Genomic DNA, 17,322 nt, shown 5'->3' on the forward strand with positions numbered 1-17,322 from the left:
TTCACCAAATGCTGCTCAGTTGCTCGACTTTACCCAGAAGTTACAGAGTGCGTGCAGTTGGCCAGTATCTCCAAATCACCTCTCTTCACCCCACCCCCGACCGAAAGGAGTACATTTGTCACATCCAGGAAGCAGCTGTGTTGTTGTTTCAGTAGGGATAATGAAAGCCACATCACATGTGGTAAACTTCTTTCCCGCTTGGTGCACGCAGCAGATACCTGCAGCTTCGGCGACGTTTCGTGAAGCGTTAACTGAGGATGTGCTCTGAGTCTGTGGGTACACAAGACTAGCGTCACTCCAGTGGGGAACTGCCTTCCCCAGCCTCAAGGAAAGAAGAATTTAGCCTGTTAGCTATTTTCACCCTTTCATCCTAAAGCCAGTATCGTCTCAGAAAGTCTCTTTTTCTTCTATGAAGAAAACAGTCTGCAAAATAGGTGGGCTTTTGCTTACAGGCACAGATTTAGGACATGTCTTCGTTCCCTGCACTCACACAGCAGGTTAGATGCTCTTCCTCCTTCTGGCCTGAGCCATTTTGAGCTTCTTCACCTTGCAGCAAGGTCTGCCGTGACAGCCAAATGTGCCTCACACAGCTGTGTTTTGGGGCCTGGCCTGGAGCTAACTGTAACATGTGCTTAAGTGCTGCAGGAGCAGGATGTCTGTGTGTCTGACCACCACAGATGAGAGGTTCCTCCTCCAGCGGAGAGGCCTATGTTTTTATTCCTGTGAAAAAGCAATAAACTGATGGTCTATAGCTTGCAACCCCAGGCAATGGTGAACTCCCAGCTAGTGCCCCTTCAGAAAGGCAGGCCTAGTGAGATCCCCATTCCTGCTTGCTGCTTTTGCACTCCTGGGTGTGCCAACACGAAGGCAGGGGTAATGTTCCCAGCAGAGAGGAAGCAAGCAGGCTAGGCCTTGTGGATGCTGAACTCTGCAGTGCTGATCTTGCCTTCAGTCACCATCCATTGCTAGATGGGCACAAGAAGTTGGACCCTGTCTATGCCTTGTGTAACCACAACTTTGCTCTGCTGTATAGACAACCTGAGCTGGCTGGTCTTCATCTCCTACCCAGAGCCACCCAAAGGACGTTTTTCCTCAGTGAGGTGACTGAGATGTATGACACAAATACACAATGCTGCAGACTCGCACCCAATTTTCTCATCCCTCAGTACAGCTTTGAAGTGTGAGAGGAAAAGCAGTATCTAAGCTCGCCATATCCTCTCTTCCACGTCTGCATGTGTGAAGCCATTCCCACCCATTCAGTCTGAAGGAAAATTAGCCCCAATGTCAGCAAGTCTGAGAACAGGAAGCTGATTGTAATTGTATCCCCAGCTGCGATGCCAGGCACAGTGCGGCCCTTCTCTGCCAGACCCAAGCAGGGGATTAGTATGCCGGGCCAGCATGCGGGTCCGACTGCCAGACTGAGACAGGGACCAGAACTGATCAGATGTGACAGTGACAAAGGTGTGCTTCATCCTTGGTAGTGGCTAGTTGGTTCACACAGAGCACGAGGATCAGATTTGGATTTGCTCATTAGGTACAATTGGAGCCTTCATTCTTCCTCAGCGTGAATGCTCTTACCCTCATACTGTTGTACTGATCCTCCAGGGCCCACACCAGACATCTGGAAGTCCTTCAGCAAGTTCCCTCACTAGAACGTGTGTCATATTAACTCATTTCCCCCCAGTCTGAGCATTTAACCTTTCCCTATCAGTCCTTCAGTTTGCTTTTGGCAAGGATCACAGCCTGATAGATCTCAAGGTATTTCCAGAAGTCTCACAGGTTTTTTTCCTTGCTGCTACAGAAAGTGATTCTCTGTCCACATGCACTTCAGACAGGTCTGTCTTGGTAAAGGTTAAGGTGCTTCAGTTAAGGTTGCCTTGTGTGCAGCCGTGGGGCGGGAAGGCTGATGATTCACTTGTCTTAATTAAAACCACCATGATGACAGTAAAACCATCCCAAATTCCAGAGGGACTGCTCCTAGGTGCCTGAGTCTAAGAACAATCAATACAGATAGGCTGTAGGCAAGGCTATCGCTACATAGGGTCATGTAAAGTACTTGTGAAGATGGATGGGGCATGCCTACATAAGAAAAACTGAACAAATAGAAAAGGCAAGATTTCTACCATGTTCAAAAAACAGTTTTGATGAAAATCCTGTGAAGCATGGTCCTATAAGATGTGCTGTCTGAGATAAGCGAAACCCTAGAGGATACCTCCAGATCCCTGTCCACAACTGATGAAGTGGCTCCTGTTGATGTTAGCCTGTTTTCTATGTGATTAGAGGAAGGTAGCTTCCTTACTTTGGAGGCTGGCATACTGTAAATGTATGGGAAACAGGCTACTTCTGCACTAGTACAGGAGTTGCACACGTATTACAGAGATGGACATAGATGAGAGGCACAGAGTTTTAGGGAACTATATTTCTGAATCAAGTCAGTAGTAGCAGAATCATCTGGACAGGTTATCTGACTCCTCGCACCAAAGCTCAAAGCCTTGGAAATGCTGTCTTGCACAATTTCACGTTTGTGGAACTCACTTGAGTTTCGGTGATCTCAAAATTGGCCCTGGTTAGTTTTCTATGGTTTGATAGTACATAAACAACTCCTCTGTTCTTTCTGTAGTACACTCCAGTGCGGGGTGGTTATAAAATAGACGCACATGTGCATCTGACATCTGTCAAAACTTGGACTGCACAGGCGCAGGGGGGCTGCGGGCTGGGAGGCGGTAGGAAACAGTGATGCAGAAACTTAAGCATTCCAGCCTGGAGCCTTATTTCAGGGTAGCTAATTTAATTGTTTGTTGTTGAGGAAGACAGGTCTCGTTTATTGTTGGAGGGAAATGTTGTTAAGCATGCACAAAGAAAATAATGCGTAGCAGCTGGTGAAAAGCATTTCCCCAGCCCTGTGATGTTTCTCCTACTCTAGCTTGTTTTCCCGCTCTCCTTTTTCTCTCCTCATGTTTCCTTCCCCCAGCTAGCACTTAAAAATACTTTATAGATCATCCTGTCATAACATTTACAAACATTAGTACTTCACATGAGTGCTTTTGTTCATCTGCGAAGTGAGATGAGAAAGACAGGGGTAGGCCGGAGTCCTTCTGCAGACCAGGGGTAGAACTGGATCTAAAATGTGGACTAGGAGGGAAACTCCCCCAGATTAACTCCCTCCCAGCTCTGACAGTACTAATTCTCACACATCTCTCCCGTCCTCTGCCAGATACTGTAACAGGGCAGGGGGGAAGTGTCACAGGTTTGAAGCCTGTTATTGCTGAAGTCACGTTGGCTTTGACTCCCATAGCGTGAGGCTACTTACCCTTCATGAAGGGAAGGAAGGAACTGTGCATTTAACTGCTTGTAAATAGGCAATTTCAAACTTCTTGTGCAACAGTAATTGCTGCTCGGTTGTAGTATTCCTTCGGATCGGACCCTGTGTCTAGACACTGCTTATCCTCAAGGCTTGAATCTGTGACAAGTTCACACATAAATTACTCCTCGTCTTCGCCTTTCTGACTGCTGGAATATGTACAGATAGTGGCAGAGGGCCGCAAGCTGCTCTGTTCCAAGACAGAAGATGGTTTGCTTTGGACCACTCGCAGCCTAGTGGGTTATGGCAGTTATCTGGGTCAAAACACACAGGCTGGGGAGGTTCATTACCACAGAAAAATAATCTACTCAAGCACACTAAGCATCTTTGGATGACGCAAGTACTGTTTCATTTTCTCTCTGTGGCACTTTTGAGCTTGTCTTGATTACTACACAGCTGTAAAGAGCCGAATGAAATACCTCTCTTCTGGCTGCTCTTTGCTCGGGCAGCCAAGGCAGCCCTGCTTGCACACAAACTACTGCAGCAAGCAGAACAGCCTGGTACGTAGCTTGGCATTGCACATGCCTGGCTCCCAGCATCCCTTTTACATTTCCAAGAGCATTAATGAGCAGCTCATGTATGAGCTCATGTCAGTCTCCAGCTATGCCCAAGGTGATGGATTGGACCTGGCTGTTTAGGAGGAATGAGAGGAAGAACTCGGTCAAAATAAAGCTGGGGAAATCATTCACCAATTACTGCTGTGGGCAAAACAGACTCAGGGAGTTAAACTTAGAATATTTAATTACCAATTTGGGTATCAGGAACTTAAGATGACAAAGATGTAAACCCTTGGAGAACGCCCCTTTCCTCCTGCTTCCTGGTCTCTGCTGCCCTTGCTGTCAATGCAGCCTACAGCCAGCCCCCTCAGTCAGGCACTGGGATCAGGGTCAGGACATGGGGATCCATCCCCAGAACAAAACAGCTGTGCTGATGACAGCTATTGCTGATAAGGTGGTTTCAGGTCTGATTTCAGGTGAGTAGGAGTAATTTCCTGGCCTGGCTCTGGCAGGTCCCTGCAGAGCTGCAAAGTAGCAACATCACCAGATGATCAGAGGAACACTCAGTGTTGTACTGGCAATTAATTTCAAGGTTAATCAAGATACTGGAGCTAGATGTACCCCATTCATCCTAAAATAAATTAAAGTTTTATGTTCTGTAACATCAGAACATCAGTTTCTTCTGATTCAGCTTACGGTGCAAGGGCAATGGGCAACTGAAACTCAACCATCACATTAACAGTACTTTTTGGAAATTAAGTACACCATAAAACTATGGTAATGCTAGTAAACCATGCCTATTTTAGTTAAATCTAGCATACTCTTTGATAGAAAGCATGCATTTATGCCTTCCAGACTGATGGAGACCATGTAGCTAATGAAGTTACAGAATGTTGTACAGGATGCATGTAAGCCTCGTCTTTGATGTGTTTTCTTCTCATGTCTTTACCTGCTTGACTATTTGCTTCCTATGGCATCAGAATTTAGTTTATCATCTCCCAGTTTTGGTAATGTCATCTTTAAGGCAAAGAACATAACTCAGGGCAGCAGAGCACCCTGCCCTGCAAAACCAACACTAGGTAATAGCACTACCGGCTGAATCCTGGCATTGCTTGGTCATGACCTTGGTAAGTACCATCAAACACAGAGGTCTTAAGTGATTTTGCACATTTAAAAAGTCCGCAGATGGTAAAGTAATAATGCCTGGCTGCTGAAGACAGAACCAAACGTCACCTGTTTCTTACATTAGCAGCCAGTGAGTGCTTGTGCAAATATTATATACCTACCATCCTGGCAGCAGGTGAATATTTGTAGGTCCCAAGGGACTAATCGAGCATTACTATAAAATTCTGCTCTGAAACAGAGCAAAAACATTATTTGACAAAATGTAAAAATGCTAGACACATTGGTCTTTAAGATAAGGTTATTAATCCTTCTCCAGAAGAAGGGTCAGCTGTTTCTCAGAAACCTGAAGAGTTTCTGAATGGAGCTCAGAGCAGTTGCTTGCTGAAGGCCAGGCTGCCCCTTCAGATTTGGAACAGTGAAAGGGGTTTCAGGTTTTTCAGTCATTCCTGGGCAAACTGATAACAATGAGTGGGTTAAGTATTAAAGACAGAAAATTCTGTTGCTCTGTAACTAATGAAATTACATTTTTTTTCTGATTGGTTGGGAAAAAAAATAAACAGATGTTCAAAGTACTGAGAGACATATGCAAAGTGTAGGAGTCTAATTACAATACTACTCTCACTTTCCCATATTGGTTGTTTCAGATAAGCTTTGAATTAACATAATTTACAGTATCATAAATGTAAAAGACAAAAGGCAGGAGAGGCAGATTTCACCTTACTTACCATAAAATACCGTTAATTGTTGGAGTGAGGACAAGCTACCTTCTCGACAGCAGACTCAGCACTCCAAAGCACAGACTGAGATGCACGGGCTTCTCTCATCTTCCATTTGCAACTTACCATGCCACGTGACAAGCAAAGCTCAGGATTCCTTCTTCCAGGGGTACTCTCCTTTGTGTGATCTCCGTGATTTCTGTGATTCTGATGCATTGCATTGGCCTTGAAATTTTTGTTTTAGATTTGACATGCACCACAGTCCTAGATGCCTGGCTACTTTTGACATGATTAAACACAGCACATACAAGGCTCTTATCCAGAAGATAAAACAAGTCACTGGATTGTCTGAGGCAAATGAAGTATAGTTTCTGGAACTGCAGCTTACAAATACTAAATGCAGTCTCAGTTTTGTCACCTTCATGTAAATATTTTAAAACCAAGATTAGCCAGTAATTTTACTTCTAGTGTAACTGGCTGTGGAAAGCAGCATTACAAAAGAAAAGGAAACTGTAGGTGTTTACTACTGTGGAGCTTTGGTGTTACTTTGAAATACTCTGTGAGCATATTAAGAAGCAGATGCATCATTAATGATTCATCCGAATCCAAAGTTAACCATAAGACATTTAATTAGACTGGTTTCTTTCAGGTATTTGTACAGCTGCAAAGAAATCATATTACGAAGAAACACATCCGGAAGTCTTGGCTTCAGCATCGTAGGAGGCTACGAAGAACACACTGGGAACAAACCATTCTTTATCAAATCCATTGTTGGGGGAACACCAGCGTATAATGATGGAAGAATTAGGTAATGATAATTATCTGATAAGTAGCAGCATTCAATTAAGTCATCTAGATTATTTTTAAACAAAAAATAAAGCTTACTTGAACACAGAGTGGGGAAAAAGGAATCATAGATAATTAGGAAGACAAGCATGTTACATATTAGTGCATTAAAAATTTATAGCGAGCTCAATGCAGTACAGAATTAAGCTCTGTAAATAGGACACAAGTGCCCTGAACTTTAACAGTTACTTTCATTGTAGGATATTTTTTGATGTCTAGCAGTCACTAGTGTAAGTACTATTTCTGGGGTCATGAAAAGAATGTCAGCACAGGCAATCTTCTCCATATCCCCAGCTTAAAAAATAGTAATAATCAAAAAATCCAAACCTAACTTCCCTGCAAACACCAATATAATTTAAGACAGTAAAATGCAGAATGATGTAGGAAACCTATCAATAAAGATGTCTTAAAGATTCTTTGTTTAGAACACAGCTCATTCACAGCTGAATAAATTATAACCTATTTTCCTTGAAATATATTTAATTAATTATACTTACAAAGAAAAGGAGGGAAAAGCGTGAACACTAAACTACTTTAACCCGTTCTATTCCCTTATTTGTGAACTGTGGTGAGTTGAGAAGGAATAGTGCTGCTCGCTTCTACCCCTTCCTCACAACTTAAGGGCATGCTTTGTTATTTGCCAGTGTTTCAGATAAGAAGTCACACTGATGAATTTTCTCCTATTTACCTTTTCTTTTTCAGATGCGGTGATATCCTCCTTGCTGTCAATGGCAGGAACACATCAGGAATGATGCATGCCTGCTTGGCGAGGATGCTCAAAGAACTGAAAGGAAAAATTACTCTCACAATTGTTTCCTGGCCTGGCACTTTTTTATAAAATGAGTCTTCATGGAGAATACAAGAAGAAACTTAAAGAAAAAAATGAAACAACAGAAACAGATGTTGGCCAGTTTGCTTTTTGGGGGTCAAATGCGTGTTTATAATGAAAAGGTTTGGGAAATTTCAACCTGCATGTCAAGAAAAGTCGAGTTTAGGCAAAGCAAGGAGACATCAGAGAATCACTTCAGAGTGATTTAAGCTACAGACTTCTTTCCTTCCCCATGTTCTCAAGCTTTTTTGTGTTTTGTTTTGTTTTTTATATATATATTTAATGCATTATAATAATCATGGAATTTAGGGAGCAGCAACTCCTGCTCACCCACTTTATTTTGATTTATAAAAATAAATCCTTGAATAATTTATGAAAAAAAATCCTTGCAGTTTTTCCAATTGCAAAAATCAGGTGAAGATTTTTATCCAACACACGAATAGCACTTTGATTATGTGTACCTTCTCATGGTCAGCATGAAGCTGGTATTTTCAAGACTTTCAAGTACTGTTTGTTAGTCTGTAAAACTGTGAACTACATTTCTAAAATTATTAAAAATAACTGTAACTGTGTACTTGTACAGACATTATTTTCATTCAAAACCAAACAAACTGGTCTCCCTGTTGGATTCTGACTAATACTATTAAATCATGGATTTTTATATAGAATATAGACTGAATAAATTCATATAGAATTATCGTTTTTAACTAAGTACACTGCACCCTACTAATATCATCAAGCACCCTAATGAGGCAGTATCATTTCTGCAGGACTGCCATGCCAATCTCACAACACTGTGCTAGAAAGAGGAAATCTGAAAGTGATGATGGACTTACTACTTTTTTCTTAAAATAGTTCTTTGCCTTTCTCTGCAAATCATCTATGTTTCAGTCTTATTTTTTCTCAAAAGCTAGCAATGTGAGGAGGCTATGTTCGTTCACCTTTATCATGTTAGTAACAGCTGTCCCCCAGAACAAAGACTAAACTGAACTTTCTCTTAAGCCACTGAAAAGCAGCAGGGATGATTATCCAGCTTAAGCACCCACACAAACCAGACATAATTACCAAGTGTATGATCACCACACTCAGTGTTCCACTGGACTAAGAACAGTCAGCACCTTTCCCCCTCCCCTAATTTTTTCATTACAATTCGTTATGAAGTTCTTGAAGACTCTGCAATTTCTGCCTGTCCCTGCAGTATAAAGGATGACCTTTTCAAATATGACCTCCAAAAGCTATGTTAAACTCACACTGTTCCAGATGTTGGTGTATAATAAAGTGAATGCACACTGCTTCTAAAGCCAGCAAAAGAATGACCTTCCCACTGGCTTATGGAAAAAGGAGACAATTTAATACAAAGAGTTTAATCCCTACATATGTTGAAAGAGCATAAGCCTCTAGATGCAAGATATTTTCTCAATGTTTCTTAAAAGACAAAGTCAGTCCAGGAATCTTAACATGAAAAATTTATTCTTTTATTTTCAAAAAAACCAACCAAGTAACCTTCGATTTCATACTAACAGAACAAGATTAAGAGGAAATTATTTTAATAACCAGAAAAATAACAAGATTTATAGTAATCTATTTCCGGCACTAATATATATGCAAATAGGCAAAAATCACACAAGCCTATTCCACAGGGGCAGCTTCAGTGTTTTCCTGTTCAGGAGCAGGTTCACTGCTGGCTTCTTTTCCTTCTTTGCTTCTTTTGGATTTTTTGTGTTTGTGCCTTCTGTGGCTATCCCCTTCTTCACTATCATGGCGGCGTCTGCTGTTACTAAATAAAAAGAGGGAAAATACACCTCAAGCGATTGCATGAAACTTCAGGCCCCATATAATTACACAGTGCAGAAAACCTGCCTTTGCATTCTTATTTGAAAACAGGCACCTGCTTCTGTTCTGTCCCATATAGTAGCTGGATGTCAGAATCAAGCAATTTTTCATGTAATGGTACATACCTCTACACGTCCCCCATTTTTTTACTGGGATTTTTGAGTAATTTTTCACATTTGTAACCCGTATTCTAACAGCAGTATTATTAGCAATGTCACATCACTACTGGCATCCTTAGAATTTAACATTCTTACTGATCCCCTTCCCCTGAATTAACCTTTATTTCTAACTGAAAAAGTTGAACCATTTCTGCAGAGTGAGCATAAGGGTTATTTTACTTTGTAAGAATCATTAAATTCTTGTGCTAACGCTGCTGAACGTCAGCCTCACTCTGCCTCTTTCTGACCCACCACTTTATACTTCTTTCCCCAAATTCACTTCTGCTCACTAGCTAAGACTGTCACACTCATCAATCAATATGCAGTTACCCAAGGCCAGCACTGCTTTTTGTCTGTCCACATTTTATACGGCAGACTTGTTCCAAGTAGTACATCTACGTGTTTACTGCCTTTCCACAAAACTCCAGTTTGTTTGGGGTTCTTTTAAAAATTTATTTTTTTAAGCTGGTAAAAGTCTTTCGTATCCTATTAAAAATCAAACCTTCGAGATGACTTGTGTCTAGTCTCTTCTTTCTCTCTGTGTCTCCGCTCTCTGTGTCGGTCATCTTTCTCTCTGCTTGTTCTATGGCGGTCATAGCCTCTTTCTGCGTAGTCTCTATATCTGTATCGTTCTTCATCACTGGTAAAAAGAAGAATTGGCTTTTTAGGACAGTAACACTAAACAGTATATATACATATACATTTAATAATAAATTCTCACATGCTCTTGAAATAAATGACAAACATCTTAAAGTTGCTTCTTTAACATGTGTTAAAGGTATACTAAAGCTCTTTACCATAGAAGTCTGGTATATGGTATAATTTGGAAAAGGGATTGTTTGATAAAAATGGAAGGCAAGAAGAATGCAAGTGTCCTATTAAAATTATACTGGAGTTATCAAGAAGTTAGCTTAAACCTGTTTCTCAATGAAGTACAATCCTATGTAAACTTCAGTAATGTTTCCGGGTTATTGTGTGCAATGCTCAGCACTCATCAGCCCACCTTTTGCCTACTACAAGCCAATTCAGTAAACTGAATTATATTTTTGGTACCACTGATCTATTTCGTTATATCTGCTTCAAGAAAGGAAACACTAGGTGCAAAGAAATGGACAGTAAAATACGGTGTGTTTGGGGTGTCTTTTTACATTAATTTCTCTACTATTCCAATGCTGTCCTCCACTCCTCTCTAGGATTACTCTAAGTGCTGCCTTGCCACAACTCTAGTAAGAAAATTAAATACTACAGGCTATACAAGAATTTCAAGCCTTTAATTCAGAATCTATTTTCATACTTTGTCTTGACAAAAAGGACAGTTCTAAAAGTTCAGTGAAATTTAAAAAATAAAAGAAGAGTACTAATGGTTGTTAGCTAAAACCACTCGCGCTCTGCATTAGCACTGCATGAAAAGGCTCGCTTCATCTTTTCTCTACCAAGAAATTCCTACTCAGATATAGTACCCAAATATAATTTAACAACTCGACTTCAATAAAAATTAACTAAGACTTCATGTAATATATAAATAGTTGCAGTAACAGTGGTTTGGAAGATCCTTACCAAGTCCTAAAGAAAGGTCCAACATAACCAGGCTTTCCAAGGTAGCAATTAGAGCAACAATTTAGATACTATTAAGCTGACAAAAGCCAAGTGTTTCTTGCTTTTCTTCATGTTTCTTTGCCAACATTTACCATAAGATGAAGTCTCTTCAGGAGTCCTTGACAGCAGCAGAACCTTTAAAGCTCTGCAGAACAAGTCAGACAGATCCTGCAAGGAGAACAGCTCCCCTCTAGAGATTTCTCATGCCCTGCAGCAGTGAGGGTTTAAACCAAAATGATTTTATCAGCCATAATTTGGACCTAGTGGCCATTTCCCAGGTAAGAATTACATCAGTGATCATTATAGCGATGCATAAAAATTCAGAGAAGGGGGAGAGACGTCTGAAGCAACAGCACTGGTCTTTCTACGAAATTTTGTATGATTCTATCATGAAGCAAAATTCAAGAATTGCAAATTAGTGATTTAGAACAGTGCAGAGAAGCATCAAACAAAACTCAAACTCCAGATTTTGTAAGAGACATTAAAAATATTCACATACCAAATTCAGGAAACTAGAGCTATTGCTGAGGAACTCAAAGTTACGACTTACGACCAAGTAACACGACTGCACTGATTAATGACTACATTAGTATAAAATCCTAACTGCACTTCCAACCACACATCTGAGAGTAAGCTGATCCTCAAAAGTACGCTTGTGACAGATCACAGCATGGCTGAGGCTGGCAGGGCTCTCTGGAGGCCCCCTGGTCCCACCCCTGCTCCAGCAGGGCCACCCAGAGCTGGCTGCCCAGCACCACGTCCGGGTGGCTTCTGAAGATCTCCAAGGAGGACACTCCACAGCCTCTCCGGGCTGCCTGTGCCAGGGCTCTGTTACCCCCCCAGTTAAAAAGTTCTTCCACTTACACTTTTGTGATAGTGGCACAGATGTCACTATCGTTTCTTAGATTTCACAGACCTCGTAACTATTGCAGCTCGCTGCATTTTGATGTTTATTGCACACAGAGTGCTGAGTCCTGCGCAATTTGCAGTCCACCTGGACACCAAGTCCTTTCCTATAAAGCTTTTTTCTAGCCAAACAGACCCCAGTCTGCTCCGCTGCACCGGGTTATTGGTTTTCATGACCTCAGAAATATATTTTTAAATTACTAAAGAACCACCATAAAACAGTAAGCTATCAATCAAATGCTGAACTTTTCATTTTCAGGAGTAACTAACTGATGTGAAACTATCAAAACAGAAAAAAAGACGTACTCTTTGGAGAAGGGATCACTGTCAGAAAACACAGCCTTTTCTCAAGGGAACAGAGAATGAGATACATTGTGAAAATGCACAATTTCATCTGACAGCAGGGCAAAGGTGGAATGAAACAGAAAACTGCAGGCTCATTTTCAAACCACATTATTTTTACCCTGTTAGTATCACCAAAATTTATTTTTTTTTTTTTTAATTTTAAGCAATTCACTTTTTTTTTTTAATCTTGAAAAGAACTACTAACAACATATAAAGCAGTCATTTCTGAGCAATAAAACGCTAAAGACGATCCTTACTCCAAATCTCACAACAGGATTGCTTAAGTTTAAACAAAGGGGATTTAAATAAAAGCACCGCATCCGTGCTGTCTCTAGAATAGTTCACATTCTCTTCCTTCCTTGCAGCTTTTTAGAGTGCACAAAATTGAAAATAAACCTTTTTTTAAAACAAAACAAAAAGCAGTGTGTCTGCATGTTCTGCCTTTCTTAAACCTCTCCCACCTCCTCTGTGATTCCCAACCCAACTTATGCGAGTTAAGGGCCTCCCATTTTCTTACACGGCCATGTGGCAACAGCTTTGCTACAGATGGTGGATAATTTAGTCACATAAAAAAGTTGAGGCCTGCTCTTCCCCCTCCTTTGCAGATAACTCTGGCAGCAGCACAGAGATTTCTCTAGGCCTGGAAGCTATTAAGGTTCATTTCAAGCACCCTTGAATGACCAGGCTCCTTTCTGGCCTTCCATCAAGCTGTCTGAGAAACAGATGTTTAGATCGGTTGTCAGTTCCCCAAAACTGACCCTGTAACACAGCACACGCACGCAGGAGAGGACAGCACTGCAGTAATCTCGGCGTGTGCCTACATGGAAAAGCAGCTTTCCTGCGCCCGGTCTTTAGTTAACCATCATGCATAAAAATCTCAGCTCTCAGCTAAGTCATGTCGACGCCGGGTGTTCTCATTCCCCACTATAAAGCCATTAGGAAAAACAAGCAGCCCAACAGCTAACGTATATTCTCTGCAAAATTGAAACTTAACAAAAAACACTGAGAAAAGCAGTCAAGACGTTCACCCCCAAACACCGAGCAAAGTAAATATAGGTAAGTCTATCTCCAACAAGGCCACGTGAATCTGTGGAGTCACAGCACGTTCAACATTAAATGCTTTGTGCTTGCGCACATGAGCCACAGAACAGTTGCCGTTTTTATTTTTTATTTTCATTTTTAAGAAGTTAGGATTGAAAGCCTGAAAGACAATAATTATCAGCCTGAAAACAAACAAAAAAAGGTCCTTAACCTTAAAGTAAATTTTTTAAATGGTAGGAGAGGTTATTATCCAGCTAGTGCTAATGACTAAACTCCCCATCTTAACGGCTAAACCCCTGAATTAAGGTACAACGCTGTACCATATTGCTCTTGGCACTTAAATGGCAACTGAAAGTTCATTTAACACTTCTACAGATTTTTGTAGAACTGAAATCAACGAGAGCTGACTATGTCACTCACACACAGTGTTTAAAACCCACCTTTAATCTGTAGAACACTATAACCAGTTTGGACGTACACTGTAGCTTTGGCACTTGTGTTTTCTGTTTAGAAAATCAATTATAGTTTCCAATTGAAAAGGGGGAAGGGAAGGAGGCCACACCCTCTGTTTCTTCGGAGGATACAGCTGGACACTAACCTTTAAAGCTGAAATATGCCATGTAACGTGGACACAGTTAGGAGCAGAGTTACAGCACACTGAAGGTGTTGCACTAACCTGTTGAACACGCTTGGAGTCGGGCTGTGATCTCGGTCCCGCTCTCTGTCTCTGGTCCGTTCTCGGTCTCTGTCTCGGTCCCGGTCGCGGTCCCGATCTCGAGATCGCTCTCTCTCCCGCTCCCTATCCTTCTCTCGCCGTGCATAGTAATCCCACTGCTTGCTGCTATCCATGAGACTAGACCATGAAGGAGCAGAACCTGCAAGGTGCGGAAAGGTGACTAAAGAAAAAGACGCTGGTATTAGAAAGAACAAGATCAGATACCGTAAGAAAATTGCAATACTACTTCATGCTTCGTGCACACAGATGTTTGCTAGCCTCCTTCAAGGACATTTTCCAAGCTTCCTCTTTCACATGAAAATTAATTCTGCACAAAGCCTGCATTTTTTCCATGATGCTAATAAAGGCCTCTGGCACTCATTTAAATACTCATTATGAAGATACAAACAACTGGGTTACACATCACAACACGTCTAATCCCTCTGCACAATACATGCACATATATACACACACACACATATATATTTGTTGTAAAGTTTGCTGACAGAATCTGATTTCATATCATCAAATGGCTTTGTTTTGGGGGAAACAACAACAAAAACAGATAAAAAAGCCTTTTGAAATGCAGCAGCTCTGAAATTCTAGCTCAGAAAAACCAGGAAAATGATGCTTCCAGCTTTCTATTTAGATGTTACTATGTTTATATGTTTGTCCTTTAAGATCACTGTATTTAAAATATACCTTTTTTGTTTCTCGCAATGTTCTCATTCACTAATTTGTATTGCACAGTGCATTTTGCCACACTTTTTTGATTACAGAACGTAACAGTAAGTTTAGAGGTCCTTTCATTAAATTCATTCTGGACAAAAGAAATAATAATCCTGCTTATGCTTTGTAAGATAACCATTTCCAAGGAATACTCAGCACAACCACTATTACTACTAAAAGATAACAGTTTCAGAAAATGATGTCTATTGTTAAAAGATGATACACTGAAGAAGTGAAGAAGGAAGTCACAACACAACGCGGCCTCACAACCCGTCTTGTAACCAGCAGTGGGAGAAGGGAGATGCTTCTCCACTGCTTCCTGCCAGCTCAGCTGTACTAAACAGCTCCTAATCTTAATGCCCCAATTGTTCTGGCTTGCTCTTCCCCTCCAGAAGCCCCAAGGATACATCCTATTACTGAGAAATAAGGGCTGCAGTATTTAACTGGAAACAGCACTCTCTAGTGGGCTTAGAGTACAGAGGTCACAGATTCCCACTTTCTGCTTATCTGCTTCCCTGCCGAATGATAACGCAGCCTTCAACAAACAGCCTGAGTTCCACTTCATTAGCTATAACATGAGAACAACATGCACTTGGCTCCATGGTGCTGTGAAGAGACGTTAATAACACAATTAATGTCATCCACTGAACAGTGTCATGGGCATTACTGATGCTGTATTTAATTACTCCCGAGCTATAAAAACCAGTGGGTTCTCCCAACAGCTCTGCTCAGCCTGCCTTGCCTACTGCTGGGGTATGCCTGCCCCAGCAAGCTTTGGCAGAAGCTTTCAGCAGCAGTTTGCCAAGCATCCAGAGGAGGAATACAAAAGTCCTTTTGAGCAGGCAGCAGAGCAGGAAAAAAACACTTCATTGTTAAAATACATTTGCAAAGAAAAGCATTATAATTCCCTAAAAAAAGCATTTTTATGAGGTTTTGCTTTTAACTAAATGCTTGACACTGTTTCACTTCAGGGCTACAGAGAAAATGAGGAGTTAACAGAAAAAAAATACCCTAACACAACAGTTATGTTGTTCATTATATTGCCAGAACTGAAATTCTTCTAAGGAAAGCAGCCAGAAATAGCAAAAAAACAGCTGGACTTTAAAGACTGCTAATTTCCTTGACTTGCCACTATGTCAACAACATACGTATGCTCTACGAGGCTTGAATACACTGGCTGACAGAATATCCTGGTTTAAAGTATGAACTCCAATTTAACTTTAGACGTACATCACAAAACAACTACTTTCTTCTTAAGGGTAGTATAAACTTCCACCATCAACTTGGGTTACTCCCTCACATCTGCAGTAATTCTCATCAGACAGAAGCATGTCACTTCCACCCCAATAACCTGAGATTTCATACTCTGAAAATACATTTTATATCTAGAAAAAATCATTTTCTATCTCGATTTCCAGCAGTAATTCCTCGCAACACACACGAATTTCAGGGAAGTACATTGTCTAACATAAATTGGTGTTCTGGGTTTACTGCTTAGAATGAAGCAATGTGTCACTTTTAATATCTCTGTATGGAGCCTTCTAATCATTTCCACAAAAAGAAAGACAATTCTTTTCAACACTCCATTCAACGTTTTTATCAATGATGTGGTGCAGGAGTGGAATGCATCCTCAGCAAGTTCACCACTGATACTAAACCGGGAGGTGCTGTTGGCTCCCTGGAGGGACGAGAGGCCTTGCAGATGGAGCTGGACAGCCTGAAGGAAACATTTCTTTACCATGAGGGTGGTGAAACACTGGAACAAGCTTTCTAGCGAGGTGGTTGATGCCCCATGCCTGTCAGTGTTCAAGAGATGCCTAAATAATGCCCTCAATGCTAAGCTTTAACTTTGGGTTAGCCCTGAAGTTGGTCAGGCAGTTGGATCGGATGGTCTTCGTAGGTCCCTTCCAACTCAACTACTCTGCTCTAATTCTGAAGTTTAATTCTGATTTTATTTTTAAACAAACCACAAAGAGAGGGAACTTGACACAGTCAATAGTTTTGCAGATGGCGTAAAAATTTAAAGCTATATAGTGTCACTTAAGACAAAGCATTAATACATCTTTGTGCCTCAAAAAATTCTGTCTCTGGAACTGTTTCCGTAATGCTAAGTTTGTTGCATGTTCACAATATATAAAGAACACTTAGAGCACAAATAATAATAATAAAAAAAGCTTCAGGAAAAAGTTAACAACCATTACAAGTTGCTTTACCAGAAGTCCAAATGCAGTGCGTGTATTGACAGATGAATGAAATTCAAAGATCTGATGGCAAAGGTAGCACTGACTCATGAAAGGATTTAAAAACAAACCGAAGAAACTGCATCTGATGCAGCAGAGGAGCACAAAGACATAAAAAACCCTTGCAGCTATGAGTTAAGATTATTATTTTACTATGCCACATTCTTACTGAGCCTACAGTTCAGGGCAAAGACACTGATGCATGAGATCAGCAATTTTAGTAGGGAGTAGAAAGGCTTAATGAAGACTGGTGTTTCTGCAGTGTGTTTCCTATACTCATCTTCTAACACAATTCTGAAAAAGCCATCAAGCAGGCTGACTGGTAAAAAGATAACAGGTTGGAGAGTCAGTGGAATCAAGTAGGAAATAAACACCCTTAGCAACT

At 40.9% G+C, this 17,322-nt stretch overlaps 2 protein-coding genes across 17 annotated transcripts in view; one reads left to right on the forward strand and one right to left on the reverse strand.

The window, feature by feature from the left end:
• The window catches only part of LNX1 (ligand of numb-protein X 1), a 147,096-nt gene extending 139,151 nt beyond the window's left edge, over positions 1–7,945 (forward strand). For all 11 annotated transcript variants that reach the window (XM_072037620.1, XM_027457080.3, XM_072037619.1 and 8 more), the window contains 2 exons: positions 6,349–6,507; positions 7,248–7,945. In XM_072037620.1, the coding sequence (XP_071893721.1) occupies positions 6,349–6,507; positions 7,248–7,383 (295 nt within the window). In that variant the 3' untranslated portion in view covers positions 7,384–7,945. The remainder of the gene's footprint in view (positions 1–6,348; positions 6,508–7,247) is intronic.
• Positions 7,946–8,825: 880 nt separating this feature from the next.
• The window catches only part of FIP1L1 (factor interacting with PAPOLA and CPSF1), a 43,904-nt gene continuing 35,407 nt past the window's right edge, over positions 8,826–17,322 (reverse strand). For 4 of the 6 annotated variants that reach the window (XM_027457083.3, XM_027457087.3, XM_027457086.3 and 1 more), the window contains 3 exons: positions 13,930–14,149; positions 9,868–10,005; positions 8,826–9,151 (listed from right to left, as the gene is read on the reverse strand). In XM_027457083.3, the coding sequence (XP_027312884.1) occupies positions 9,004–9,151; positions 9,868–10,005; positions 13,930–14,149 (506 nt within the window). In that variant the 3' untranslated portion in view covers positions 8,826–9,003. The remainder of the gene's footprint in view (positions 9,152–9,867; positions 10,006–13,929; positions 14,150–17,322) is intronic. The other 2 variants (XM_072037625.1, XM_027457084.3) reach the window with 1 other exon arrangement.

Source organism: Anas platyrhynchos, chromosome 4, assembly GCF_047663525.1.
Source record: "Anas platyrhynchos isolate ZD024472 breed Pekin duck chromosome 4, IASCAAS_PekinDuck_T2T, whole genome shotgun sequence".
Classification (NCBI taxonomy): Eukaryota; Metazoa; Chordata; class Aves; order Anseriformes; family Anatidae; genus Anas; species Anas platyrhynchos.